We start from the raw sequence: 26,374 nt of genomic DNA, 5'->3' as shown, positions 1-26,374 counted from the left end.
ATACATGACTTGGACACAGCACTTCACCCACAGTTCTCCCATCCTGAGCGAGTGCCACCACACACGACAGATGTCACACCGCCTGGCGTGGCTTGCTGTGGCCCAGTGGCAAGACGCAGACACCCCAACAGGTGCTGAAAGGCGAGACTCTCCGCACAAACAACCCACTCCCTGCAGCCGCCGGTACCTCGCTGAGCTCACGCCGGCGGTGAACACGCCGTCACACCCCCCCACCCCGCCCCTCCGGAACCGCGGACAAACGCCGCGGACAGAGGGTGTCCCCTCGCACACGGGCCCGGGTCCAGGCCAAGGCTCGCCCCGGCCACAGCGTCTACACCCAGGCCCGAGGCTCGCACCACCCCACCGCGGGGCCGGGCTCAGGCAGCCCACAGCCCCCTCCCCAAGGCACCGGAAGCCCCAGGCCCAGGCCCAGGCCCGGGCCCCAGTAAGGCGGGGCGGGCAGGGCCCACCGCAGCCACGGGCGGAGGCCGCGCGGGACCGGGGCCCAGGGGTGCAGTGCGGCGGCCCCCCCGCCCCACGGGGCTCGCTCACCCGCAGGTTGCCCTTGGTTCGCTGCTTGTTCTTGCCCCCCATGGCGGCAGCGGCGGCGCCGGGTACCGGCCGGGAGCGAGAAGCCGCGCGGCCGGGGCGGGGCAGCACAGCACTTCCGGGGGGCGGGGCCAGGCGCGCGCCGCGCCGCAGCTGTTGGAGGGGCGGGGTGGGGGGGGCGGTGCACGGCGGGTGGCGGGGGCGGCGGGCCGGTGCGGGCGGAAGAGCCGCCGCCGCGCAGCGCAACGTGTACGCCGTGTAGCTGGGCGGGCCTTAGGCTTCGCACCCACCGACCGACGCTAAGAGCGCGGGGGCGGCGGGCGCTTCGCGGACCCCGAGCAGCGGCGCTTCCGCATGGCTGCCGGGGCTCGGCCCGCTCAGGGGCGCACCGGCAGCGGCCTAGCGGCACGGCCGCACAGCACTGCGGAGGAGAGCGGCCGAGCCCACAGCGGCCACCCGAACGTTAGGAATTGTACCGGATCTGCACAGAAATAATCAACATCAGAAGCAATCAGTGTCCTCTTGTTACGACACGGATGTGATTGCGGTACGGCATCCATAAGCAAAGAAAAAAATTAGCCGGCCTTGATACAACTTCGCTGAAACCCGTGCAGCCCAGGGCCCCGGGAACTACCCCGCAGCAAACCCGGGAGCCCGGCAGAGTGAGCCAGGATCGTTTGACAGTTCTGGAGGGCGCTGTAAGGGAGCCCGACCCTCGGTAAACTGCTGCTTTTCCACAGGTAAACTGGGCTCCTTCAGCTACAAGACACCGTGGAGCCACCACAGTATCTCTTTACCTACATGCACGCTTTCACCTACAGAAAATTCTTACACCTCGGAGCAGGCATCCTAGTTCAACCCTGTTTGCATGAGCAAGACTTATAATTTGGCATCTCCTTTTTTTTTAATTTTCTTTTTTAATAAAACACTAATCTCATGGCTTAATATACTTTCAGATAGAAAGCAGAAGAAAAGATTGGTACAAAAAAAAGTCTTCATGTCACGTATGTAAACAGTAACAAATAATGTAAACATCATATTTCCTCTGCTGGGATATCCACGCTTCGTTTTTGTCTCTCCTTATTCATATATTCATTCACTGTAATACCATCAACTCATTCATCTATAATTCTGTAACTGCCCTGTAGGCTATCAAGCATATTTTCTTTCATTGCAATTAGGTATGTACCCTAAATCTCCTTACACCCAGGAAGTGTAATAAAGCATTCATTTAGTAATTTTCATCAAGATTTCACTGGAATTTTTTTTTCATTAAAAACTGTATTCATCATATCAACCACAAATTATTGAAACCCTCTCTGATCAACTGTTGCTGAACAACTAAGGAATCTGTTACGATCATTAACTTAGAAATGCAGGCACTGGAACCTCTCGAGATCTTCAACCCCTTCAATGCCCTTCAACCCCAAAGTACGTTTGAAAAATGTCAGCACATCCTCTTTCTTCTAAGAAATGATACAGCTGCCCCAAATCCATATGATTTCCCCTGGCACCATGTGCATCAAAACATTTTTCTTCCAAAGTGGAGAACTTTCTTTGTTTCTGAATCTCAGCATGTCCTCCACCTTCCAAAGAAACATCTTCTCTGTGCCGAATAAGAATTCTTTTCCACGTCAATCTTCTTACTCTGAAAGCAATTGGAGAAATATGGATCTATCTATGAAATACTATTTTAGAAAATACTATGAAATAGCTGTTATCACAGAAGTCAATACATTCCATTTGTACATATTTCTTGACAGAGAGAATGGTTCCCTGGCTGGTCATAGAAATACTACTCACATGCAAACACTCCCATAAGCAGGAGCTTGTTTCTTTCTATCTCCTCAGGATCCAAAAACCTTAACATTATTCCTCACACAATAATTGATGAAGATGTGGTTTCAATTTCAGTGCTTGCTTCTGCTTTGCCTGTGCTAAGAATTCTTATACTCTCTTAGCTGTTATAATCAAATGACAATGCTCATTTATAGTCTGCACCACCCAGAAGTATAAATGATGGGAGCAGAATAAAACATGAGTGTAAAGCGATCGAACAGCATACATATCTAACATAATTGGGGTACTGCAGTCCATCACTATACAAGTAAAATACAGAGGAAGATAAAACAGAAATAAATGTGCACTGTGCAGTACTAGCAGCTTTGCTGCAACCAACATTACAGCAGATATTCATTGTTGTAAATACATTATGATAAATAAATAGTTTGCAGACCTTAACAGGTTAGAAGGTGGTTGGATTTCACACCTTCTGGCCACATACACATGACAAATGTAATATTCTAACTACTAATGATATGTAAGTACAAAGAAAAACTAACCGTGACCAGAACTCTTCACAACTGCTTTGTAGACCTTCTACACAAACAACACCTGGTTTCCCTGGCATGCAAAACCCCGACAGAGAGAGCTCCTTGGCCCAGTCAATTATATTTTTTCTTTTTTGCTTGTTGTAAATATGATGACTATAGATCCACAATCGAGTGAATGTGATTACATCTGGCTGCGTGGCGTTTGATGTTGCCGATGAGGAAGATGAAAGCTCTTTGTCAATGTAAGCAGCTGCATGGTCTTTAACCCATTCCCTTGCACTCAACATGCAGGGCTCACCACTGCAGTTTTGCATCAAATACATTTTTAGATCAGAGTTCAGGTGAATCTGCTGAGAGCGGCTTAGTAATGATGACCTAAAGAAAAAAAAAAAAAGAAGCAGTTGCAATACGCTTGACATTTAGCATGTTTTCCAAACAGTTTTACATCAAGTTGCCAAAAAAACCAGGCCATATTTAGATAGTATGCACTTGCTATGGATATTTAAGTGATAATAGCAATGAAAAGGTCTTTAGTATTTAGTTGATGTGCTGACTCTTGAATTCATATTTAGTACTACCAATCTGTAAATCAAAATCAAGAAAAAGGCACTTGAAAAGTAAGTGTAGTGGTTGAACTCATTTTCTGTCATATGCAAGGCTACTTATGCATATGTAACAGAAACGTTCCAATAAAAAATAACAGAAGCCTGAGGGTAGCAGCATTTTGACAAAGGAAGAAGACAACCAACTGAGTAACTTTTTACTCCTTTAGTTAAGTGTTAAGCCTTGTCAAAACAGACAACAGTATCTTCTTGAACATCAGATGTCTGAACAGTATTTACATGTAACCCCTCTGTACAGAAGACGGCACTCCTCCATGCTTTTCCCATTTTTCTCACTTATTTGCTGAGGACACCAGAGAAATCATAACCTTGTAGATTTTTCTTCAACATTGTTGTCCATCTGGCTTAATTTGACAGAAAACTATCAAAAAAGGACTGGGTTTTTTCCTATTATAACTGTATTTAAGTAGTACACCACACCTTCTGAACATTTTTACTTAGCTGGACTTTTAATGCCATACCTCACAGTAATTTCTGGTAGAACAGTTGGATATTTAAACGGTAATGCACAGGCCATGGAGAATTCCACCTAAAAACAAAGAAGTGCATGTTCAGTTCAAGCAAGCCCTAAAATCCAACAAAACAAAAATAAAAATAAGAAAGGTTTTTACTATACCATAGAGGCATTAGAGACCTCTGGCCTTACGTTCAGTGTAAACTGAACCTTTGAAGATGGCATCTCTGCAGACTCATTTTCAACGTAGTGTTTTAGTTCTGCTACTGCCAGCTGGTCGGTCACAGCGAACTCTTCCTCATATGGAAACATGCTGGAGAGTAAATCTAATTCTGAAATTTGCATCTCGGCTGCTTCTCGGTTAGTCATTGCTGTTGTTTCCTGAGCGAAGAAGAAATTAGGGAAGAAAAACAGGGCTTGAATATGGGCCACAGTGCATTAGCTACCTCCGTGTAAATCATATTAATCCTTACACCGACGCCCATCAAACGCAGCTCGTCTATGTTCAGCAGCGAGGAGCGTGAGGCCCCTCGGTGGCCTGCGGCGGGACAGCCTGTAGCGACCCGTCACCAAACACATCTCCCCCTCACAGGGCCGCACTCCCAGAGCGCAGCCGCCTCTGCTGCTTTGGCACCCGTAGAGACGGAGGTTGGCGCGCCCGGGGAGCGCCCCTCCGCGCACGGCCGGCCCCGGCCACCCGCACCGAGCGCCCAGCGGCAGCCCCGCGCGGCGGGAGCGGGGCCCGGAGGTGCCTGCGCATGCGCTGACACGTCCCCGTCCCGGTCCCCGCGCCCTTCCCCCGCGCCCGGTGCGCACGGCCCCACAGTGCACCGCGCCGGCGCGCGCATGGCAGGCGGCGGCCGTCGCCCAGCCGCCTGGGAAGGAGGCGGGATTCCCGCGCTGACCCGGGTCGGAGCCATGCGCCGCCAAGTCGTTCACGCTGCGGCACCGGCAGGTGAGGGACGGAAACCCCCGGCCCTGTTGTCCCGCCCCTACCGGTCTCCTTCCGCCGCCCCGGGACTCGCTCCTCCGGCTCTCCGCAGCCCCCGCTCCGGCCGAGACGCCGGCCTCTCTCCGTTGGCCGCGGCGCCTGTCAGTGAGGGCGCGGGAGGCGGGCGCGGGCTAATCGGCAGCGGGCGGGGCGGGGCGGCGCGGCGGCGGGGCCCGGTCCGCGGGACGGGGTGAGTGGCGCGGCAGGGGGTGGCGGGGGGACGAGCCGAGCGCCTCAGCCGGGCTGCGCCCGAGTTCCGGAGCGCACCTGCTGCCCGCCGCCCTGGGGCCGGGGAGCGTGGGGCTGCCCCTGGCGGCGGGCGGGCGGGCGTCCGGCGGAGCCTGTGGGGCAGCGCCGGCCGCGCCGCGGGGCTTCCCCGGTGGGCCTCGGGGCGTCCGGCGCAGGTGCACTTTGGCGCTTTGCAGACCGCTCTGTATTATAATATATATATATGTGTGTGTGTATATATATATATATTAAAAAAATGAAAAAAGCAGGCGTTTCACTGCTTTAGTTGCTGGGGTCTGCGGGGCGTTCCGTGGGAAGGGCTGGTGCGGAGCCTGTCAGGCGAGTCCGGCCGCACACAGCCTGGGTGCCATTAGCAGCTGCACGTGTTCGTCCCGTCCGGCCCTCCTGGCCGGGCAGAGGCAATTCAGAAAGGATTTTAACGGTTTTGAGTTGTTCATTTAAGATCAAACGTCGTAGCTTTTTGTGGGAAATTGTGCTGTAGAGGCAGGTTTTGGGATGAGCTGTTGTTTTTCTGAACAAATGGCATGCAAAGTTGCAAAAGCTGGTAGTTGCGCTCCTGATGAAGTGGCTGCCTACCTGTCGTTCAGCAGCTCGGTAGCGTGCTTCGGAAAGGCTTTTCATACAAAAAGCCTTCAGTGGGTATGGCGCCTAAACTCTTCCCAGCTTAGTTTCTTACTGATTCTCTTGGGCTGGCTTCCTTTTCTTTTGGCTGTGACAGCTCCAAGCAGGCAGCTGTTCTCCATGGCCAGTGTGCTGCTGAGTTCGAGCTAAGAAGTGATTTTGAAAGGACAAATATTACAAGTCACTTTTACTGCAGTGCTAACATGTTTACATAAAGGCTGGACAGCAGGGTTAGGCCGTGCTGCAGAGACTTGATTTTTGAACCCTTCCGGCTTGCATAATTTCATTGTAGAGCATATGTAGATTTTTAAGTTTACCTGATCTTTTTGAATGATCTTTTTTGAGATAAGTGTCAGGGCCTTGTGGGTGCTACAGACTAGAAGCTAGAAGTGTCCTACCTCGGGTGCAGTAGCCAGATTCTTGAAGGCAAGTACCTGGATTAGGACTCTGTAGTGGTAGATCTTGGGTCTACAGGCATACCAAATAACAGATCCTGTCTGAAGTATTTGTTTGGTATGTTGGGAAGGCAATCTTAAGTCTCCCCCACTGAAGAAACTGAAAAATCAGAACTCCTATTGTCTGTATATTTTGGAATAATTAGAGTATTTGCATGTGTCAGACTTCATCAGAGATACAAGAATTTGCAGTAAAGAAAACTGAATGAGTGTAATTGCAAATAACTTTGTGAAAGAATTGGTACAGATGCAGTTCTTAACCTAAGTTAAATAAAGTACAAGTTCTAAATGTTTATAGGATTTTTGGTACTTAAGTTTCCTATCTTGTTCTTTTTTGCAATGTTTTTGATTTAAGATTTTAAATCATTTGGGTTTTATAATTCACGCTGTGATCTTACCGTACGCAACACCTAGTTATATGTTAAAGTGTAATCAATATTGTTTTTTTTAAACGCCCAATTGTTACAAGTTAATTCACTTCAAGAAACATTTTGGCCATAGAAGTAATTTATGGGTTAGAAATGAACAAGTAAAACAAAAGCCTACTTTCTAACGTACTATTTTTCTTTGCTAGGACACTGTTCTGTGTAAGAAAAATTCCAGACTACAAATATGGGAAAGAAACGCACCAAAGGCAAAACTGCACAGTCTGATGAGTCTTTGGATACGCTGGGTACGTTTCCTCAAATAAGTCCGTGGTCCTAATGTTTGTTTTAATCTCAAAGGAGGCTTGAAAACTCATTAATATTAAAGGTCTCTATCTGGGGCTAGTCACTGGCTTTGAAATCTCATTTACAAGGTGTGGGTTTGTATAATTGAAACCGAAGTCACCAAGAAACATTAGTGTTGCTACTTTTCTAAGCACGCTAGAAAATAATAATCCTGTCTTGAAAAGTAGGATTATTTTCTTGTTTTTGAGAAACTCTTGACACAGTTCTTTACAGATACACAGATTGTATAAATTTCCTCAGAACGTAAAGTGTTTGTAGAGTCAGCTGCTGAGCTTGTCATGATAGATTTAAGTAGCATTTTCCTAATGAAGATTTTGTTGCAGAAGACTCTTGCTTCACCAGAAAGGTTGTGATTAAAATACTTTTGTGAAAGCATTTGTCTTTACATTAGCAGCTATCTTAGCTGAGGTGTCCAGGGCCAGTACTCTCTACTCATAGTGCTTTTTGGTTAAAACCTCTTTCTCTTCCTCTCCTTCTGTTCATAATAGTTCCTAATCCCAAATAGTTAGTATTATCCTTACAGCTGTACTGGATCGGGTGTCGAAATTTTTTTAACTTGCTTACCCTGGTTATTCTAGTTCTTGTTCTTGCTTGTGCTGTGCAGCATTCTTTTCTACCCCCTTGCCTGTCCTGTCACAGATTATGTCTTGCCCGTCTTTTTTTATTGATCCTGGCTGGGGAAACGAGTTAAGCCATGTTAATTTAGCTGGGAGAGAGCACACTTACAGTTTTAGCCAGGACGCTCAGTGTGATGGCCTGTTATTTTAAAATCAAGTCTACTCTCCTTTCGTTTCCTGGTTGTCCTGGTCTTGTGGTAGCTTCTGTCTGCTATGGCTCCTTAGCTTCCTTTGTTGTCTTTCTGCCCCCCTAACCCCAGAGTCAAGAAGAGTCTGCCGTGACAGTTGCTCATTTTTTCCTTCAGCAAAAAAATCAGTTATGGTGCAGTTGCTGGTGGAATCTCACTTCTTTGGCTAAAAATAGGCTAGCTTACAGTCTGATAAAGCCACAAATGTAAACAAAGACTGATGGTTGTGAATAACTCCAATGTAATAGTAGTAGGCAACATACAAAGGGTTTCTTTAAAAAAGACAATTTAGAAGTTGTAGATGAAGCTTGTTGCTTTTAAAAAAGCTTAAACAATGCATCTAAATATCTGTTTGTTCTTATTGGCTAACATTTTTACTGTGGTAAAATCCTATAATCTTGGACAGAAACAGAACTGTAGGTACAAAACTTTCCACCTGTTTCAGCTTGTGGCAAGAGAAGTTTACAGCCTTAAGACAGCAACCTTGTGTATGGTCCTTAACAAAGAGAGATTCAGAACTGTTATTCTATCTGAGCAATAATAAAACCTCTGTAGCAAAGGACTTAAGACAGTTGAATTAAGTAAATGGCTATGTAATTCTTCTCAATCATAATTTCACAAAAATTGGTATTTTTTTACATGTTAAGTACATACAGCATTTTTTTTATCATGGGTTTGTTTACTCTGTGCTTTTTGACTTTTGAGATAACTCTTTGTAATGTCGCATATTTGACCCTGTATATGCAAATTTAGGCATTTCTTACTGTAAATAGTGAAGAGTTATAGGCTGATGATGCTAAATGTCTTGGAAACCTATACTGAAAAAAAAGGGTGGGGAGGGGGGATTAAAATGATTTACTCATTTTTTTTTTATGTGGAAAAACTTGATTCAGTTTGCATACACATTGTCAGTCGCAGTTTCTCTGTACGTGACTTAGGCTTACGGACAGCTTCTCTTTATGCAAGTGACAGTGTAACTGACAACCTTAAAATTTAATTATCTTTTTTGGGTTTTGTTTTGAACTCCTGGTAGTAGCTCTTAGCAACAGGTGCCTGGTTTTGGTGTAACCATACTTAGCAGTATTTGATTAAATAGCTGGAGTTCACACCAGGCCCAGAAAGTGCAGCTTCAAGTAGGGTACAGTGTTGCAGTGCAAAGTGATAATGATGTAGGTAGGATGACTCTGCCATTCTTTTTTACTGTAGTTTGCTGCATAATTTCACCGAGGCAGCTCAGCTGGAAGCATAACCTCCATAATCTCCACTTTTATAGGCCAGCCAGGTCCTGCCTTGGTGACTGGGAACCGTGGCAGTGGGCTGTGGCTGCTCCCTGCGAGGTGTGGGAATCATAACGCCACAATAATAGAAGCCCACAGCCTGGCACAGTAGGTAGGTTTGTATCCAAAAGTTTTGTCAACTCCTCTGACTAGATGTAGGTTTGAGCAATATTTATTTATTTTTTTCCAGTAACGTAGTAGTTTAGGATGCAGCAACAATATCCCCAGATTGTGAATGGGGTATCAAAGGGTTTCTTTCTGATATGTCTGCTAAATTGTCAATGTTTCTTTGACTCTAGAAAGGCTACCCTAGCTTCTGGATTGCTGCCTGTGTCTTTGACATTTGGATTTGTTGTGATACCTACATCCTTCTTGTGCTTTTTATTTTGTAGAACCTGTGTGCAAGCATATTCGTAAAGGATTGGAGCAAGGTCATCTGAAAAAGGCACTACTGAACGTGGAGTGGCATGTTTGTCAGGACTGCAAGGCAGACAATAAGAGACAAGAGAAATCTGAGGAGGAGGCTGATAGAAGCCCTTCGATATGGTTATGTCTAAAATGTGGCCATAGGGTATATCTTGTTTTGTTGCTAATTTGTCTTAGTATCTTTCAGTGTCTCATGATAATAATAGTGGAACAAGAGAGCTTCTAGTTAAACTTTGGCATTCTTTCTTATTTTAAAGTGATGCTACATACATTATCTTATATATTGTGGTGTGATTACAAAATGTCTACTCTGAATTGCAAAGGAAGTCCTTAGATGCATGGCACAAAGGCATTTAGCAGGCTTATCCTGAGGACTTTTATTTTTCCTAGAAAGTCCAAACTATTTTGCTAAGAAAATAATTTCTGTTTAATGCTCTTAAATAAGATCTTATGCTCACATTAGTTTACTGAACTGAAAACTCTGCATGCTGAAGCAGTTTTTGTTCTTTTTCATTCTTCAAGCTGTTCAAACTGGAAGTTAAATATTAGATATTCAGTCCCCAAGCAACTTTATAGTTATTCTGCACCCAGTAAGTTTCCAAGTTACCTTCCTCTTTGCAGAAGTGTGTGTCTTGGAATAGAGACCCATCCATTCATCCTAATTAGTTTAATGTAATTAAACAGTTTTGATGTTAATACTTTGTTTATACACTGATTTAATGTATGTTTCATTGATAGTCAACTGGATTTTGTGACACTTGGTTATCAACATTGTAGGGCTGTGGCAGAAATTCTCAAGAACAGCATGCTTTAAAGCATTATGCAACGCCAAGATCAGATCCCCATTGTTTGGTTCTCAGTCTGGACAACTGGAGTGTGTGGTGAGTTTGTCAGGCAACAGAGGCTGGGGTATAATTTGTGTTTCCTTTTCTTTTTGAATTCTAGCATTTATATCTAGGTGTATGTAAAGCATTTCCACACACAGAAGTCCCAACAGTCTTTGCTGAGATTTGCTGAATAAATATTACTTTCCTGTAAAAGTCATAACTAGAAAACTTCCATAACTGAAGTTGAAATGAACCAACTAGTAAATGCTCTTGACTTCATATTTTTCTACTTTTGCTAGGTTGGAATACTGACATGCAGAAACAAATATTAATATGTAGCTCTAAATCTTAACTTTCAGCCTTGGGAGAAGCTCCTTTCTGATGCACACTTAGTGACAAACTTTTATTACTTTTATTTTCTCAACATATATCACATCTTAATACAATATGTGTGGTTAAGAAGCACAGCTGTAGAATTAGAAGATGCTACTGGTTCAATCAATACAAGTTCCATCTCCCTGGTAGTATTTCCTTCTCTTAAAAGGAATAGTATGTTACAATAGAAGAGGGAACCTTATTTTTCTAAACTGTGCTATACAGAAATACTGTGTCTGATACAAAGAGGTTTAATTTTGCTTAGTAACCTTTTTTAAAACTTGTTGTTTGTCATTATATTCACTTTATCATTACCATTACCTCTTAACTTGATCATTTTGAGCACTTCTGTGTGTAACAATTAGTATTTTTATTGAACTCTAGAATGGAAATAGACATTATTAATGACGTGTATTACTAATGAACTAGTGAACTTTTGGGTAATGTAAATTAGTGTTAAAATTATTGAAGTTATTTAAAAACTACATTAAGTTTTAGAACTGAGAAAATAAATCAAAGTACTTGCAAATGAGAGGAAGTTGTCTAAGCAAGATGTTTTGCTTCCTTCTAGAATTTCTTGGGTTTACAAACTTGCACAAGTAATTATTCAGATTGATATATTGGGTATAAACTATTGTTATAAATCAAACCTACAGTCAAGAACTGTATTTCACAGTGGGCCTGGTACATAAAAGCAAAAGCAGTTTTGATCAGAATTTATTAATGCTACGAATGTATGAATAAATCTCTCTATGGTGTGCGTGCATATGTGATTGAAATTAGATTTGAATAGTACCTGTAAACAGTTAAAAGAAACATTTTGAAGTTGGAGAGAAAGAGGAAAGGTCTAGTAATTCGTTAAGTTCTGGTGTTTTGGATTTACAACAAGTGCTATTGTCTGCATTTTCAATACTGGTATGGCATAGCAGTTGGATCTACATAGGTTTTTTCTCCACCGGTTAAACAGCTATTGCTGAAAAACCTGTTTTCAATCCATTGATTCCTTCAAGGTTACTCACAAAATTTTTGATGGATGAAAGGTTATGATGTTAAAATTGCCTGTGGAATTAACTGTCATTTGTTACTCCAGGAGTAAGAATACCTATCTTTATAATTAACCAAACAAATGATAAATATGTTATCAGGGATCCAAAAGTTTAGCCAATTTTTTGAATGAGGAATGAAGAAATGTGAAAATTGCAGCTAATTCCAGAGATGCAAGAGATTGAGGAAAGTGCTTTGCTGCGGACTTCTGCTGCTTTTAATATCAGAAAAATAGTCTGACTTATAGTAATCCTAAAGTCTGCTAAATGCATTTGTGCCTAGGAACTGTAACTGGTATGTTTCAAAGTGCAGAAGTACTTGCATTCTTTTCGATACCTTTTGTCACCTCTTCAGAGAGCTGATTGGGCAGAACTACAAAATCGGTATATACAACTCTCCTTTAGCTGAATGTGTCCCAGCAGAATTTTACTCTTACTTGAGCCTTTATCACTGCAGCTTTTATTACAATTTTGTTTAAAACAGATTAGTGGCCTAACCACACAGTATTCTGCTCATAGAGACAAACAAGTTTGTATCAGCACTGGAAGAGCAAATAAAAATGCAGGATTAATGGAGGGCACAGATTTATTTCTTACCCAATTTAAATATAATGAAGTACTTGCTTGGCTACAATACTCAGAATATGGCATAATATAAGTAGTTTCCTTTAGGGCCTGATATCATAATTTCTTGATTTTGGCAAAATTTTCCATGCATTTATATTTATTGTAATAAGGTTTCTAAGCACATCTTTTAAGAGTCTTAATTTATATTTGTAAATGGCTGCCTGCAGTCAGTGAAATAATTTGGTAAAGATTATTTTTTAAACTTTTTATTTTCTTGATCAGAAATAGATTGAACTCTGAGACGTCTAAATTTTAAAATAAATCTTGGAATTTTATAGTTGTGTAATGAATTGTATCAATCAAGCAAATAGTTTAAGATTTTTAAACAACAGAAAAAAAAATGATTAATTGTTTTTATTTTGGGGGGGGGGGGCGGAGACAGGTGCTACATATGTGATAATGAAGTTCCCTATAATACTTCAACCCGGTTGGGGCAGACTGTGGATTATGTTAGAAAACAAGTTTGTATTGATTCATCACGTACAGGTAAGTAATTATAGTATACATACTGTAGATCAGAAAGTCCTTTAAATGTAGGAGAGAGTGTACATTCTGGACTTACAGTACTATATTAGATTTAACTTTTGAAGTACCTTACGGTAAAATAAAAAGCTAATTTCTTCCCTTTTTTTCTTTGTCAGAATTCTGGTAGCATAGGTAACATCCTAGCCTGTGGACCTAATTGGACCAGATTTTGCTCAGTGTCCCCTAAACTTGTTACAGGACAGAAATACAGGAATAGGAGGGAAAAAAATACAATTGTACTATGGCTTTTTTAAAAAATGCGATGTTTGGTTGCTCTGTAAGGAATTGACTGAGTACTTAGAAGTGCTGTGTTTGTTCACGATTGTTTGTTCAGGCTGTCTTGAAATCTGAAGGAAAATTGTCATTGCTAATGATAGTTTGATTATATTTTTTAAAACTATTTTTGTAGGTATTTGTGAATGTGTCAGCTGGAATGACTTAAGTCTCCAGCTGTTGCAGAACATTTCCTAATGGAAGTAGTATATATAAGATGATTTGTCTGCTGGGTCTGTACATTTAGTATAGGTAGCTGCAGTGCATTCAGGATTCTCTAAAACGGCATGTTCACCCTGTAGTCTATCTGCAAAATGTGGTGGTTTAAAAGGAAACAACCCCCAAAAACCCCATGGTTTCCACAATGGCAAAACCATTTTTGTACAAGGCATTTCCACTAGAAAACTTGGAAGAATTGGTATATCAAAATAAATGCTATAAGTTGTAGCTATCAGAAATTCCAAAACCATCCTACACTTGGGTGAAATCATAGCCCCGTAGGGAAATAGATCACAACCATCCAGTAATGCCACGTGGCTGTGTCTGAATATTTGCTCAAGAAACAGCTGAGGTTTTCCCACAGGGACTAGAATCTTCAAGAGGTTTTGGTCAGTCTTTCCCAGATACATTGTTTCTCTACATCTAATATTTGAACTTTGGATTTGTTGCCAGCATTTTCTCAGGTTTGAACTGGAGAACAGATGAATAACTGGGTGTCAGTATCAGGTGTTCCATCTATTGTTGTCCACCTGTCTGTTTCTTGTCCATCTGTGAAGACTGTATTATCTCTTCCTTGTTTTCTCTGAGCTGGTGTTACTTTATTTTAAAGTTAATCTTGGCTCATATCCTATTATCAGAAACCTAATCAATAGCAGACTGCCAAACTGGCAGAACCAGTGTGGGGGGTGTTCTGAAAGTTACCTGGAATTCCCTTATGGTTTTATTAAACAGGTCATTGACATTTTGAGCTCTGCACCAAAGTAATTTTGGGGAAAATGTCTTTAGTGTGTCCTGAAGAATATAAATATTCCAGTTTCATCTGTTTAGGTTCATGAAGTGAACATGAGAATGCTTTGACAGTGGGAGGGCTCTGCATTTCATTTCAGACAATAGTGCCATGTCTAAAGGGATTTTATTTCAGATGTCATCTTGTTAGATGTTGTATAAAGCCTAACATTGGCGATTTTGCAACAGGAATAAAATTTCAGATAACACATGCAGAATTTCAGAGATTGTTGGCATGAACGGCTTGTGGGCAGAGTGGCATGTTTAAATTGCGTGCTGATCTGAAGTGGCATTTCAGGGGTTCCTTGATTATTTTTTTTGTTCGCTTTGTTGAATTTTTAACTCCTGTTACCTAGACAGTTTAAAAACCTAAACCAGTAGTGTTACATTTATACAATTACAGAATTAGTTATCGTATGTTTAAGTTTTAAACACTGTGGATTGCTGCTGTTTGTAATTACTTTTTTCTAGCCCATTCCCTGTTAGTGGGTTAATATGTGGTATGGTTTTTTTATTATTTCAGTAGAAAAACAACAAGAGAACAAAGGATTTGAAAATAAAAAAGTAGAAAAAGACAGCAAAAATGAACAAGAAAAAGAAGTCTCACTTAAAGAAGAGAATTCTCATTCAAGTACTAACGCAGAAGTGGCTGTGAAAGGACTTAGTAACTTGGGGAATACGTGTTTCTTTAATGCAGTGATGCAGGTATGGTAGTTATTGCTCTTAAAAGCAACTTTTGACTAGGAAAAAAAAAACCCAAAAAACCTAGCCCACAACAGCCCTGCCCCCAGTATTTTACAATGACAATTAGAATGTGATTTTTATCTGCCAAGAATGATGCGTTCATTATAAAAATAGCATATTGACCCAGAGAAATATGAAGAAATGGAGCTGCAGGTTCAGACTTGCTTCAGGGGAGAATACAGTAAACTGCCTTGTCTTTCGGGCACAGCATCTTTCACTGATGGAGATAAAGCATGCCAACTTCCTAATTTAGTAATAAAATACTGTGGCACATCACCCTTGCTGACCTCTTAGACTGTAAGAGATTAATACCCAAAGACCATGGGTGTTCACTGAAACAAAAATGTCTCGGCATCAGGAAATCAACTGAAAAGTAAATGTTAACAGGATGAGCATGTTGTATTGCTGTCTTTAGTGTCTTGCTCGGCTAGGAAGTGTTTGGATAGAATAAACTTGCTCTTTCTTGTGTATTTGTTGTGGTTTAACCCCGGTGGGTTTAATCCCAGCAGGCAACTAAGTACCATGCAGCCCCTTGCTTCACTAAGAAAATTATTCCAGCCAAAACCAGGACAGTATTAAAGCTCATATGTAATCTTGTGCTGATTGGCTCTTGCTACTGAAGCTTTACTCAAACAAAATTCCCACTGTAGTTGCAAGTTTTAGTAAACTGCTTAATTTGATTTTTGTTTCTAAAACAAGCAGATACGCACACTGCGTTTTACCTTTTGATTTTGGAATCAGACACTAGTAAATAGACCATCAAAAGATCGTAGAAGAATATAATAATAATAAAAAAAAGACATAGTAAGAAGAAAAGAACATAGAAGAATAGTACATTTAGGGTTTCTGCTATCTAAGGTAATACATATAGAGGACACTTGGAAGTCCCGTTAGCTGTACAGAATGTACTTTTAACTGCCAAACACTATTAGAATTTCCAGAGGGGTAGCTACCATTCTAATTCTGCGGGAAAAATAAATTGCTGTAATCTGGTTGCTACAAATTCCATGACTAGTGGAGCTCAGCTGCCCTTCCTCTTGTTGCCAAGGTACCAATCTTTTTCTTTCTTTTGTGTTCTTCAGAATTTATCCCAAACTCCAGTCCTGAGGGAGCTGCTTAAAGAAGCTAAAATGCCTGGCACAACAGTTAAAATAGAGTCACCTGAGTTATCCATGGTATATATATGCTTCAAATTCCATAGTGTTTCTCCCCACCCTTCCAGTCTGTTAAAGAAACAAGCAATGTTCATCTCTGGATTTTAAAGCTCTCAGCTAAATACTAACAAGATTAAGATGTAAAATCAGTGGGAACTTCACCATTGACTTCCATAAAACTGCTTCTGAAGTCAGCAGAGGTCTTTCTTTCAAAGTGAAGAGCCGTGATTCAATACTCTGTTAGTTGTCATCAAAGGAGTATTTACATTATGATTAAGTGGTTTAAAGGATGAAAATGTGTAACACTTGCTATAGTGTCACTTTTCTAAATGCACAATAGGAAACTAGAGAATGTCTGCTATGCTAACTTAAATAACACTTCTCGTCACAGTTGGGGTTTTGGATGGGAAAGAAGGGTTGTGTGTTTTAAGAAATTGTATTTTTTTTTCCTAATAAAAGGGAGAAATAATGGAGTTGCAACTAAGCAATATATAATTAATGATTCTTAGCCCAGTATTTTGGTATCATCTCATGAGAAACCACATGTTGATTTTTTTGTCAGGTTAATTTACTGCCATTTTTAGAATTTTATGTGTTCTGTTTTATAATAATGTTTTCAAGAACTGAAGTGTTTAGACAAGGTAAAAGTTTCTCCAGAAGGTTCCATCACCAAATTAAAGCAAAACAACTTTGTTGCTTTTGTTTAAAACAGGAACCTCAGCTGATAAAACTAGATCAGCCAGGTCCTTTGACATTAGCCATGTATCAGTTCCTGACAGAAATGCAAGAGACAAAAAAAGGGGTAGTCACTCCTAAGGAACTTTTTGCTCAGGTTTGTAAAAAGTGAGTATCTGTACAATTGCATGTCATAGTGAGTATGAAAAAAGTTTTTTAGTTGCTTAAAAAGGTCAGTTTTCTTCCTTTATTTTTTCTTGAGCTCACATCACAGCATATATAATCTGTGTAATACTTAACAAGTTTTGAAAGAATAGGATTAAGAGCAAAATATAAATGAACAGAAGTAGAATGAAAGATAGTCAGTGACCTATTCTGATTAGCTGGCTTTGTATTTTTAGAAAATACCATATGTAGACATTTGTTGCTTTTATATACAGACATGTTTGAGACTTTGTCTTTTTGTGTCTGGTATGAATTGTTTTTACTTTGTCTTATCTTTTAAGTTCAGTTACACTTTACAATTACTGTTTCATTTAACAGAGCAACACGATTTAAAGGTTATCAGCAGCAAGACAGTCATGAATTGCTTCGTTACTTGCTTGATGGAATGAGAGCAGAAGAAATCCAAGTGAGTGCCAGTTTCAGTTGTGCATGCCCACCTTTGTCATATCCCAGACCAAGACTTTTTCCTCTGCTGAGGGGAGAAAGAACTTTCTGAGTCAACCTCTGTAGTGTGATTTGTGCTGCCCATAGCATGCACTTGAAGCACATTAGCAACAGAGCTATAGAACTGAATAGCCTTTAAGCAGTGGACTTGTGAAGGAGCAGCCATGGGTATTGCTATTTTCATTTAACAAAACTATCCAAGGAATGAAGTTTGCTTGTGGCCTGTATCTCTTACATATATTGCACACATTGTTCAGGTTTCTGAGGTGATGGTGCTTTCTGCCTTTTTGGGAAGCAATGTACTGGTTACTCTCTATGCTCTTCTAATAAAATCTAATAGAAAGTTCGGTTTTGGTTGTTTTAAAGGTCTTCAATTAATTCAACATTTCTAATATAAATGTCCGTTGTTCTGCAGAAATAAATTGACTTGTCCAAAATTTCTACTGAAAAAGTGGGTTTGGAGTACGTGTAGTCACCCTAAAGAATGTCCTTTTGTCTTAATTTCTGAAATGCCTGAAAGTTCACTTGTGGAAATGCCATCTTTTTCCTTTTTTTTTTTTCCAGTTTTAATTGGGGAAAGCATTTAATCCTTAGACTAGTTTTTCTTACATACTATTTGCATCATGGTTGCAAGCTTGTTTCTCAGTTGGTTATTTGTTTAATATTTGCAGGAGCTATTTTGTGTCTGCAGGCATTTGTGGTTTTTTGTATTGATGCTCTTAATTGGAGAAGATTAAACTTCATCTGACAGACTTTTGTGACATGAACTAGTTAAATGAATTAGTTTAGGAAATTTTACAGTGTATTTGTTTTGAAAATTTCAGCAAGTAAGTGTTGGAATACTGAAGGCAGTGACTGACTCTAACAAACAAAATGAAGAAGAACTTAAAAAAAAAATTAAAGGTAAGATACCTGTTACTGATGTTCTGATAATTTAAAATCTTCTGTTTCATTGAAGTACACAAAGTAACATTAATAGTGTCAGCTAAAAGATACGTGTTTAATTGTACAACTTTATGCCATGCCCTGAGTATGTATGTATCTAGAATATAAGGCTCAATAGTGCTGGTCTATTTTTTTTAAATGTCTCACTGATTCTGGTGTTCTTTCCTTCTTAACAGTGTAAGAGAGAATTGATTTGATAGACATTATAGATTAAAATATGTTTGGGTAGGGTTTAATCATTTAAATATTATGTAAGAAATTAAAATATTAGCACATAAGGGTAATGATTTATTCAGTCCTAGCAGTCCATTGTTAATAAAAATTATTCTGTACACTGTTCAGGTTTTTTTAACTTTTCAGATTAGAAGATGAAGAGCAAGTTTAAATTCAGACTGTGCACTACACTGAAAATACAACTTGAGGAAATTGCTTTTGTATGTAAGGCACCTATACAGGCAAAAGTTGGTGCTTGTTTTTTAGCTTCAGACAGTTAAGTCCTGAAAGAAAAACAGGCACATTTACTGGGATGCAGTACTTCTGAGAAAACAGGAAAATGTGTTTGAGTTGAGAAGGTGGTAAAGGTGTTGGTTCAGTCAAGCTGTCTTCTGCAAATGTGATTTTGCCCCCATTTCTTTGATATATGAAAGAATTTTAATTTAAGAATCTTGCAGTACTTGCTGAGGATACTAGAACAGGTCAACACATTCCAGCGTACATCTTGCATACTGTATTATCTTTGTTTTTTATTTGGTATGCCATAACTAAATTGGTTGCCAGTATATTATATATCATATCATTAACTTTACTATATACTTTGTCAATTCTCAGAATATGAAAAGAAAAGGGGAATACAAAGTTTTGTGGATCGAATATTTGGTGGCGAATTAACCAGTACAATTATGTGCGAAGAATGCAGAACCGTAAGTAAACTGCCTGCTTTGAACAGCCTAGAGTATAATTTTATGTAATCTGCAGAAGAACCCCAAAGTAACTACATGTAGAAATCAATTAAAAATTGGCAAGGTTTGCTTCAGTTAATACACTAAGAGTTGACTAGCTGCATGCTTTTCAGAGGGGCATGGTTTGGCTGGAATCTTTCTTCCCCTTATGTTATAAAGCTAATCTTTTAGTTCCTTTTAGAAGCCTTCCAGAAAAAGAGGTCAGCAACAGCAAACTGCCTCTGCCAGAAGAATTCACTCAGACTCCCAGTAAACGCCTTCCATTGGTGGAAACTAGAGTGAACTAATTGTTCTTCTACCAGCAGTATGCTGCCAGGGGGCCTTTGCTTTTTCATTAGATGATTAGCCTTTCCCTTTCCCACACTGGAATGACCGTGGGTTTGCCAGGGGAGTAGTTAAGCAAGAAAGCACTACTGGGATAATGCATACTGATAATGAAGTAATTAAGGGCATTATTAGTGAGTGGGCTAGACAAATATCATGACAGATTACAGATATCAATCTCATAGTCCCTAAGCTGGGTTCTCACGTTCCTGGGCCACTAGAAAACTGAAATTTGTGAAAGTATTTCTTGTTTGTTTCTGTGGTAATGACAGTTAGATTTTGGTGATGGATAGCTGTTTGTGAAGGTAGATTAGCTGTGTTTTACCTTTGTATGCACAAGTGAAAGCATACGTTGAAGGCAAGCAAGCCCCTACATGCAAATAAGCCTATTGACAGCAAGTTAGCCACTTCTAAGCAAAATTAAGTTGGACTTCTGAATATTCATTTGAAGGTATCCTTGGTCCATGAATCTTTCCTTGATTTGTCGCTTCCCATACTAGATGATCAGGTAAGAAATTGTATGTGCTTGCTTTTTGGCTTTGTTTTTGTTTGATTATATGAAAACACCTTTATTATATAATCATTAGGGAATTCATTTATACATCTTTCATATGTCTCTTTTGAGAGCTAAAATTACAGATTTTCCCAGAAAGAGAGAGAATAATATTTTCCTGAGAGTCATTTCTGTAAGTTGTGGCTCATAAATAGTCTCTGGAAAATCACTGATAGTCTGTTGGTGATCTTGCTGCTTTGTCCATTAATGTTTCCAACCTGGAGATTGGCTTAGGGAAATGAGTATGTTGCAGTGTTGTGTCACTATTACAGAAGGCTGAGTTGCAAAGAGCAACGCTTCCCGAGTCATCTTCACTGTTGTAAAAATGAAGGAAATTGCATGACAGTAATGGGTGCCTAGTAGTTGCTTGAATACTTTTTGTTTGTTTGTGGTTTTTTCATCCATTTTTCTGCACTGAGTGCAAGAATACTTCTCATGATATTCATGTTATTGAATAAAGGTAAACATTGGTAGAATGGTATGTGAATACTTGATTGATCTCTAGCACTCAAAATACTTGGTTTGCTTTGTGTTTCTTACTGATAATCTGTAATATTTCAGATTTGTTATGTTGCACTGCTCACGTAAAAGCTAATGAGTAAATACTGAAGTGAAACCCCCCCATCTAAAGGGATCATATGTCTTCTGCAACAAACAAATTTTATTTTAGCAGAAAGAAACAATTTCTGTGGCAGGCAGTTCAACTGAAAATGTCTCTGCTTGTGTAAAATGTTACTCTTCAGTGCATTTAGTAAGATGTACATCTGTTAGAGCTAAAGGTAATATTGCCCATTTACAGGTTCAGAATTTGGCCCTCCATAGCCTTATTTTTTTTTTTATACTGTTTGATTCTGCAAATCATTGTTTCACATGGACTCCCTCCAGAGTGAGACATCTCTTTCGTAATGATTAGGGTGAAATAAATGAGTTGTGTGTTATAGTCATTGCAATGTTTCATTTGAGCTGAAAAGTCAAATAAAATCTCATCCTTGTGGATTTCTTTGGAACACTGTCTTGTGATTTGGGACAATAACATCTCTACTGCTGTTGTTGTTTTGTGGCTTTTGTTTTTTGTAGAAAGTAAAAATTACAAATGAGAGAAATCTTAAAAAACCCAAAGACAATAAATCTGAAGATGAAGAGAATAAAAATAATGACTGTTATCTTAAGCAGAGAGATGAGCCCCCTGGTACAAGTAAGCACCTTCAGAAAAAAGCGAAGAAACAGGCCAAAAAACAAGCCAAGGTTGGTCTTGTTAAGTATTTCACTTTTATTAATAAAGTGCTTGCAACTTCTGGTAAAAGCAATTCTTTTTGCTTCCTCGGTTTAGATGATGGAGGAGACAGCTTAGAATTTCTCCTCACTCAAATGCACAATGGAAAAGACAGATTGTATCTACGTATTTGCTATTAAGGAGTTACGTGTTCTGTTAAGAGTTGCTGCGCTAGGAATAAGCTGATATCCAGAGGAACATGGAATTTACATTGCCTGCCTGAAGTAGCATTAATTTGAATCAGACAGCCGTTCTCCAGTCATTGATTGCAAGAATATTCATAAAACTTTAGAATACAGATGTAAAAAAGAATTGGGAAGATATAAAGGGAATCATTAGTTGTATTTGAAGATACTGTGTAACAAGGAGCAGTGGGAACTATTGCCAAGTGAGGATAAATTCGGTATTGGTTGAATTGATCACCTCTGATCATTAAATCATAGATTATTCTCCCCCCCTTCCACCCTTTGTATCTGTGGCATGCTACAAAAATTTTGCTAAACAAGTAGTAAGAAATGCTAAATATAATTTAAACTTCCTCTGGGTTTTGTGTTCTTGTTTATTATGTATTCCAATTTGCAGAGCCAGCGCCGCCAGCAAAAACTTCAAGGAAAGGTGCTTCACTTCACAGATATCTGTGCAACTGAACAGTCAGAAAAAGATGTTGAGTATAACCAAGAATCAGAGGTGGAAATTAACTCTGAAACTTGTGATATGAAGCAAGAAGAGGAATGGTCAGATTATTGCAAAGATCACTGCTTAACTCAAAAAGATTTGAGTATACAGGGAGATAATACAGAAGTTCAGAGCATGCATGAAAATACAGGAAAGACAGAACAAGGATGTGTAGAAAAGGAGTTTTTCATGGATCTCCCTATGGAAGGCTCAGATTCACCTGTAAAGGTTGTCAATGGCCTTGACAACCTGTCTCTGAAAGACGAGGATGATGAAAATGAAGATGAGGAAGAGCTTGCTACTGACTTCTCAAAACTACACTTGGGTGCCAGCGCTGAATCTGATACAAGTACCTTAGATGACCTTCAAACTGTTCCCGTCAAGACATGTGAAGTATCGACTGAAGATCCAGAAACAGCGTTTTGTACTCTTGCGAACAGGGAAGATCTGAACCCAGAAGAAGGTTCAATCCATCACTGTTTGTATCAGTTTACCCGTAATGAAAAACTTACTGAGACCAATAAACTACTCTGTGATGTATGTACACAAAGACATTATGGACCAAAGAAGAACACAAAAAGTATGACAAATTATCTTTTAAAAGAAAATTTTAAATATGTCTTTATCTGCTGCTTGGGTGGGTTAAGCGGGGGAGTGTCCCTAAAGTGGTATTTTTGTAACTTTAACTTGGATCGGTTGAACAAGCATTCAGTGGGTGGGTTGTCAGAACTTTTCACACAGATTAGTACAAGCAACTGAGCAGAACAGCAGGCTCACAAGCCTGGCTACACAGTACCGCAGGACTGAAGAAGAACAATGAGCAAGGAGGAGTGGGTTTGGGGGAGGGAAAGGGCATTTCAATCTAAAAATATATTATCTGGATGAATGTAGTCAGTAGCTATTTAGTGACTTCGCTGTTCTTTCCTTAAATGTGAAAATTCTGCTGTGACAGTCATAGGGAAATCATGTCTGTGTTTGCTCAAAAGGCCAAGAAAAGCCACTTGCGATTTCTGGTTGAGTTGTGGAGACTGAGCAAGAATTCATCCTGCTTGTGCTGACACCACTCATACGTGGTGTGAGCGGTTACTTCTGTGATAAGGGGTCTGCAGATGGCAGTTCTTGTACAGTTCATCATGTTAAAGGGGAACGTTCAGTTTCACAGTTGTAGTGGATGACGTTGTGACAGTCTAAATAGTGAAAATAAAGACATTCTTGCTGTAACATTTGTTCACGTGTTACTCATTGTTTTTTTTCTTTTCTCCAGGTGAAAAGAAGTACATTTATACTAATGCCAAAAAGCAGATGCTAATCTCTCTTGCTCCTCCAATTTTAACTCTTCACTTAAAGAGGTTTCAACAGGTAAGTGGCAGGCTGATACTGCAAAAATGTGTATGTATATATTATCAGTTTAACATGTATATATGCACATAGTGCTAGCTTAACTTAAAACTAATGTTGGCGTATTTTCATTTCCTATAAGGCTGGTTTGTTTTGGTTGGGTTTTTTTTTCCCCAAGGTTTGAAAGGCATTGGTGTGCAGCATTGGTTTTTTTGGTCTTTGAAGAGTTGGGGGTGTATTTTCCTGAAATAATATCCATTAGTTATCTGGAAAAACACTGTTTTGTGAGTTTATTTGCATTATATTCCCTCATTATTCTTATTGTTTACTTTATCAAGCAATATCTTAGCATTAATTCTTTCCTGCTACTATAGTAGTTCATGGACTCTTACATTTCAGTACAGATAGAATCGGATCCCTTACTAAATGAATGTAACAAATGGGTCTGAGGAATTGGAAAAAAGAGGATTCTGAGCCTTACTGCGTGTGTGTGTGTGTGAATGGAAAGCAGTGCTATTTAAATCTTACTTATAAAATCCAAAGTAAAGTGGCTTTACCTTTTTTCTAAATTGTAAGAAAATTTTTATTTTAGGGCTTTAGTTTTCCAAGAAAGAAAGAGGAAAGAGTATCACCCTTCTAACTCTAAAGCTATTCAGTATTTTGGTCAAAATACTTGAAAAATAAGGGGTGTGTCTTTAGGTGAAAAACAGTTTCACAGAGAAAATGGAAGTGTTCCAAGAGACTGTAAAATGATTAAGAAAATAATATTTGTCATCTTTTGTTTTTCCAGTTTGATGCTAGAAGATTATTTGAATAAGGTGGGAGTAGAAGTTACGTCAGTTTTGATGATACAAAAACAAAATTAGATCCTCAGGCATATTATGTATGTGATACGTACGTATCAGTATCTGAGAAACGAGAGATAGTTACATAAGTAAAGTAGAACTGATTCTTTTTCCACTTCTGCTGTTACGTTAAGTTACCCTATGAGTGACTTAAAGAGCCTTGTTAACTTGTGCTGCGGTGCAGCATGTTGGGGCAAGGGAGTGATGCTGGAAAACCTTGGGCATTGGAGGGGAAAAACCCCCGAACAACCCAATGTTGCTTTTTCCCTGATTTTGTTTAATGTAAAACTAATTCTGCATTGTTGAAGCTTTAACCTGAAGTATTTAGTAACTCAGCATGGTTTTGATATGTGCATTTTAACATTATGGGGTTTTCCTCTACTTTGTCTGTTTAAGGCTGGATTTAATCTACAGAAGGTTAACAGGCACATCAAGTTTCCAGAAGTGATAGACTTGGCTCCTTTCTGTACAGCTAAATGTAAAGTAAGTGGGAAAACAATCGGGTTCTTCTTCCCCATGTTCTAATGTGTTTTCACAATGAAGCTGCTTAGCAGAATCTTTGTAGAATGCTTGTCAAGCTCCAGTTGTTTTGTGTAACTTGCAAGTGCTGTAGTGCTTGCATGAATCTGTAATGATGGGCCTCCCTGTCATCAGCATGCAAGTCAAAGTGAAGAGTTTACATTCCAGCTGTGTTTAAAACCCAGTACCTGACTGACATACCTAAACTTTTGCTTTTATAGAATGTGGCTGAAGGGAATACAAAAGTACTGTACTCTCTCTATGGAGTTGTTGAACACAGTGGAACAATGAGGTCTGGGCACTACACTGCGTATGCCAAAATGAGAAATATGAACAACCATCTCTCTGACCTTGTCCTTCGAGGACAGTCTCCTGAAGGTGAATAATAGGAAGTGTTTTACAAATTATTTCTTGCTGCAGAACAGTAATGGGATGGGTTGTTCCAATTCTTTGTAATGACTTTTACTCCTAAATTCTTCCTTTCACAGCTTTAGAAACGGAACCAGTAAAAGGGCAGTGGTTCCACATCAGTGATACCCATGTACAAGCTGTGTCTGCATCGAAAGTGCTGAGCTCACAAGCCTATCTGCTGTTCTATGAGCGACTCCTGTAACTCATCTGAGAAGCCTTCTTGTATGTCCAGCAGTCTTCAGGTGCTCTGAAAGGCGGCAGACGCAAATCACACTGTTAACATGTTGGAGCTACTGTACCCAGCTGCAGGAATATACTTCATGCTTCTTAGACACACTGACAAGTGGATAACTTATACTTTTTCCAGTGTTTTCACTACTTCTAAATAAATGTTTTTTCAAAACTACAGCTCTGAGCTTCTATCGAGTAATTTGTGCACTGGCACAGGTAAGCAATGATTACTTTTAGTTTCCTGCAGGTGCTGTACATCTTCAGCAGCAGCTGTTTTGCTTTAAAGGGACCAGCTAGAACTTTGAACTGTAGTTATCTCAGCTATCAGCTTTTCCTTGTGTATTTTAAAATGGCTTAGAGCTGAGACAAATTCAGCATCAGCTCACCTTCCACTGCTGGTTTACATCCAGTAGAGGACCCCTCAGTCTGCAAACTCCCCAGCAATCCTTTTGTAGGGAAACCTCAGATGGGTATTTTGGTAAGGCTGGGAGCTCGGTGCTCTCTACCTTTTGCTACAGGCACTCCAGTGTAGCCTTTCCACACTAGACGGGTAAGAAAACCAGTTAGTCCTGTAGTGACTTCTAACTTTAAAGTTCTCTACAGGCTCGGCTTCACATGGGGTTTCACAGAAATAAAACCTTCGGTCCTCCATGCTTGAGCAGCAGCTGCTTACATTCAGTGCATTTTTCACAACAACCTTACCAAGAAAAGGGGCAGTCTTGCATGTTCTTGTGACCCTTACCAGCAGCAGCAGCACTTGTGCAGCTGACGATATCAGTATGCCAATCCTTCTGAAAACTTGCTGAGTTTATTTTTCAGCCACACCAGCAACTGACTATAAAGCGAGCATCAGCGTAGCTGTCGTACGGC

The 26,374-nt window shown here is 40.1% G+C and overlaps 3 protein-coding genes across 8 annotated transcripts in view; 1 reads left to right on the top strand and 2 right to left on the bottom strand.

Moving 5' to 3' along the window:
- LTN1 (listerin E3 ubiquitin protein ligase 1) overlaps nucleotides 1-666 on the bottom strand; it is a 32,613-nt gene extending 31,947 nt beyond the window's left edge. The window contains exon 1 of the mRNA XM_055701633.1: nucleotides 553-666. Coding sequence (XP_055557608.1) covers nucleotides 553-594 — 42 coding nt within the window. The 5' untranslated portion in view covers nucleotides 595-666. The remainder of the gene's footprint in view (nucleotides 1-552) is intronic.
- A 777-nt stretch (nucleotides 667-1,443) lies between these two features.
- On the bottom strand, nucleotides 1,444-5,074 carry RWDD2B (RWD domain containing 2B). 3 transcript variants are annotated; one of them, XM_055703415.1, is made up of 5 exons: nucleotides 4,956-5,074; nucleotides 4,122-4,340; nucleotides 3,967-4,034; nucleotides 2,892-3,257; nucleotides 1,444-2,197 (listed from the first exon to the last, which is right to left on the bottom strand). In XM_055703415.1, the coding sequence occupies exons 2-5, from the start codon at nucleotides 4,326-4,328 to the stop codon at nucleotides 1,960-1,962; spliced, it is 879 nt and encodes a 292-aa protein (XP_055559390.1). In that variant the 5' UTR covers nucleotides 4,329-4,340; nucleotides 4,956-5,074; the 3' UTR covers nucleotides 1,444-1,959. The 3 variants fall into 3 exon arrangements, with proteins under 3 accessions (XP_055559390.1, XP_055559389.1, XP_005438981.2); XM_055703414.1 differs by lacking the exon at nucleotides 4,956-5,074 and adding an exon at nucleotides 4,865-4,941; XM_005438924.4 differs by lacking the exon at nucleotides 4,956-5,074 and adding an exon at nucleotides 4,433-4,685.
- USP16 (ubiquitin specific peptidase 16) lies at nucleotides 4,794-25,681 on the top strand. 4 transcript variants are annotated; one of them, XM_055703411.1, is made up of 18 exons: nucleotides 4,794-4,914; nucleotides 6,850-6,948; nucleotides 9,481-9,659; nucleotides 10,292-10,395; nucleotides 12,769-12,872; nucleotides 14,716-14,894; nucleotides 16,016-16,108; nucleotides 16,800-16,930; nucleotides 17,306-17,393; nucleotides 18,256-18,334; nucleotides 19,205-19,296; nucleotides 20,111-20,167; nucleotides 21,290-21,457; nucleotides 22,068-22,740; nucleotides 23,425-23,519; nucleotides 24,740-24,826; nucleotides 25,084-25,240; nucleotides 25,351-25,681. In XM_055703411.1, exons 2-18 carry the CDS (start codon nucleotides 6,888-6,890, stop codon nucleotides 25,473-25,475), a joined length of 2,472 nt encoding a protein of 823 aa, XP_055559386.1. In that variant the 5' UTR covers nucleotides 4,794-4,914; nucleotides 6,850-6,887; the 3' UTR covers nucleotides 25,476-25,681. The 4 variants fall into 4 exon arrangements, with proteins under 4 accessions (XP_055559386.1, XP_055559384.1, XP_055559387.1 ...); XM_055703409.1 differs by having other exon boundaries at nucleotides 14,713-14,894; XM_055703410.1 differs by lacking the exon at nucleotides 4,794-4,914 and adding an exon at nucleotides 5,036-5,140 and having other exon boundaries at nucleotides 14,713-14,894.
- Nucleotides 25,682-26,374: the final 693 nt, after the last annotated feature.

Source organism: Falco cherrug, chromosome 2 (genome assembly GCF_023634085.1).
Source record: "Falco cherrug isolate bFalChe1 chromosome 2, bFalChe1.pri, whole genome shotgun sequence".
Lineage (NCBI taxonomy): Eukaryota > Metazoa > Chordata > Aves > Falconiformes > Falconidae > Falco > Falco cherrug.
Note: the sequence above shows the minus strand (reverse complement) of the source record. Positions and strands in the feature narration are given on the sequence as shown.

Bases quoted from the DNA above. Each gene is read 5' to 3' on its own strand.
- RWDD2B (XM_055703414.1), bottom strand. The intron at 4,035-4,121 runs GTATAGTAAAAA...CTTTGTTTTTAG, and splicing joins AGGTCTCTAATGCCTCTATG to GTGGAATTCTCCATGGCCTG. The intron at 2,198-2,891 runs GTTAGTTTTTCT...AATTGCTTTCAG, and splicing joins TGTGAAGAGTTCTGGTCACG to AGTAAGAAGATTGACGTGGA.
- USP16 (XM_055703409.1), top strand. From the start codon at position 6,888: ATGGGAAAGAAACGCACCAAAGGCAAAACTGCACAGTCTGATGAGTCT. The intron at 18,335-19,204 runs GTAAGATACCTG...GTCAATTCTCAG, and splicing joins ACTTAAAAAAAAAATTAAAG to AATATGAAAAGAAAAGGGGA. The intron at 20,168-21,289 runs GTAAGAAATTGT...TGTTTTTTGTAG, and splicing joins TTCCCATACTAGATGATCAG to AAAGTAAAAATTACAAATGA.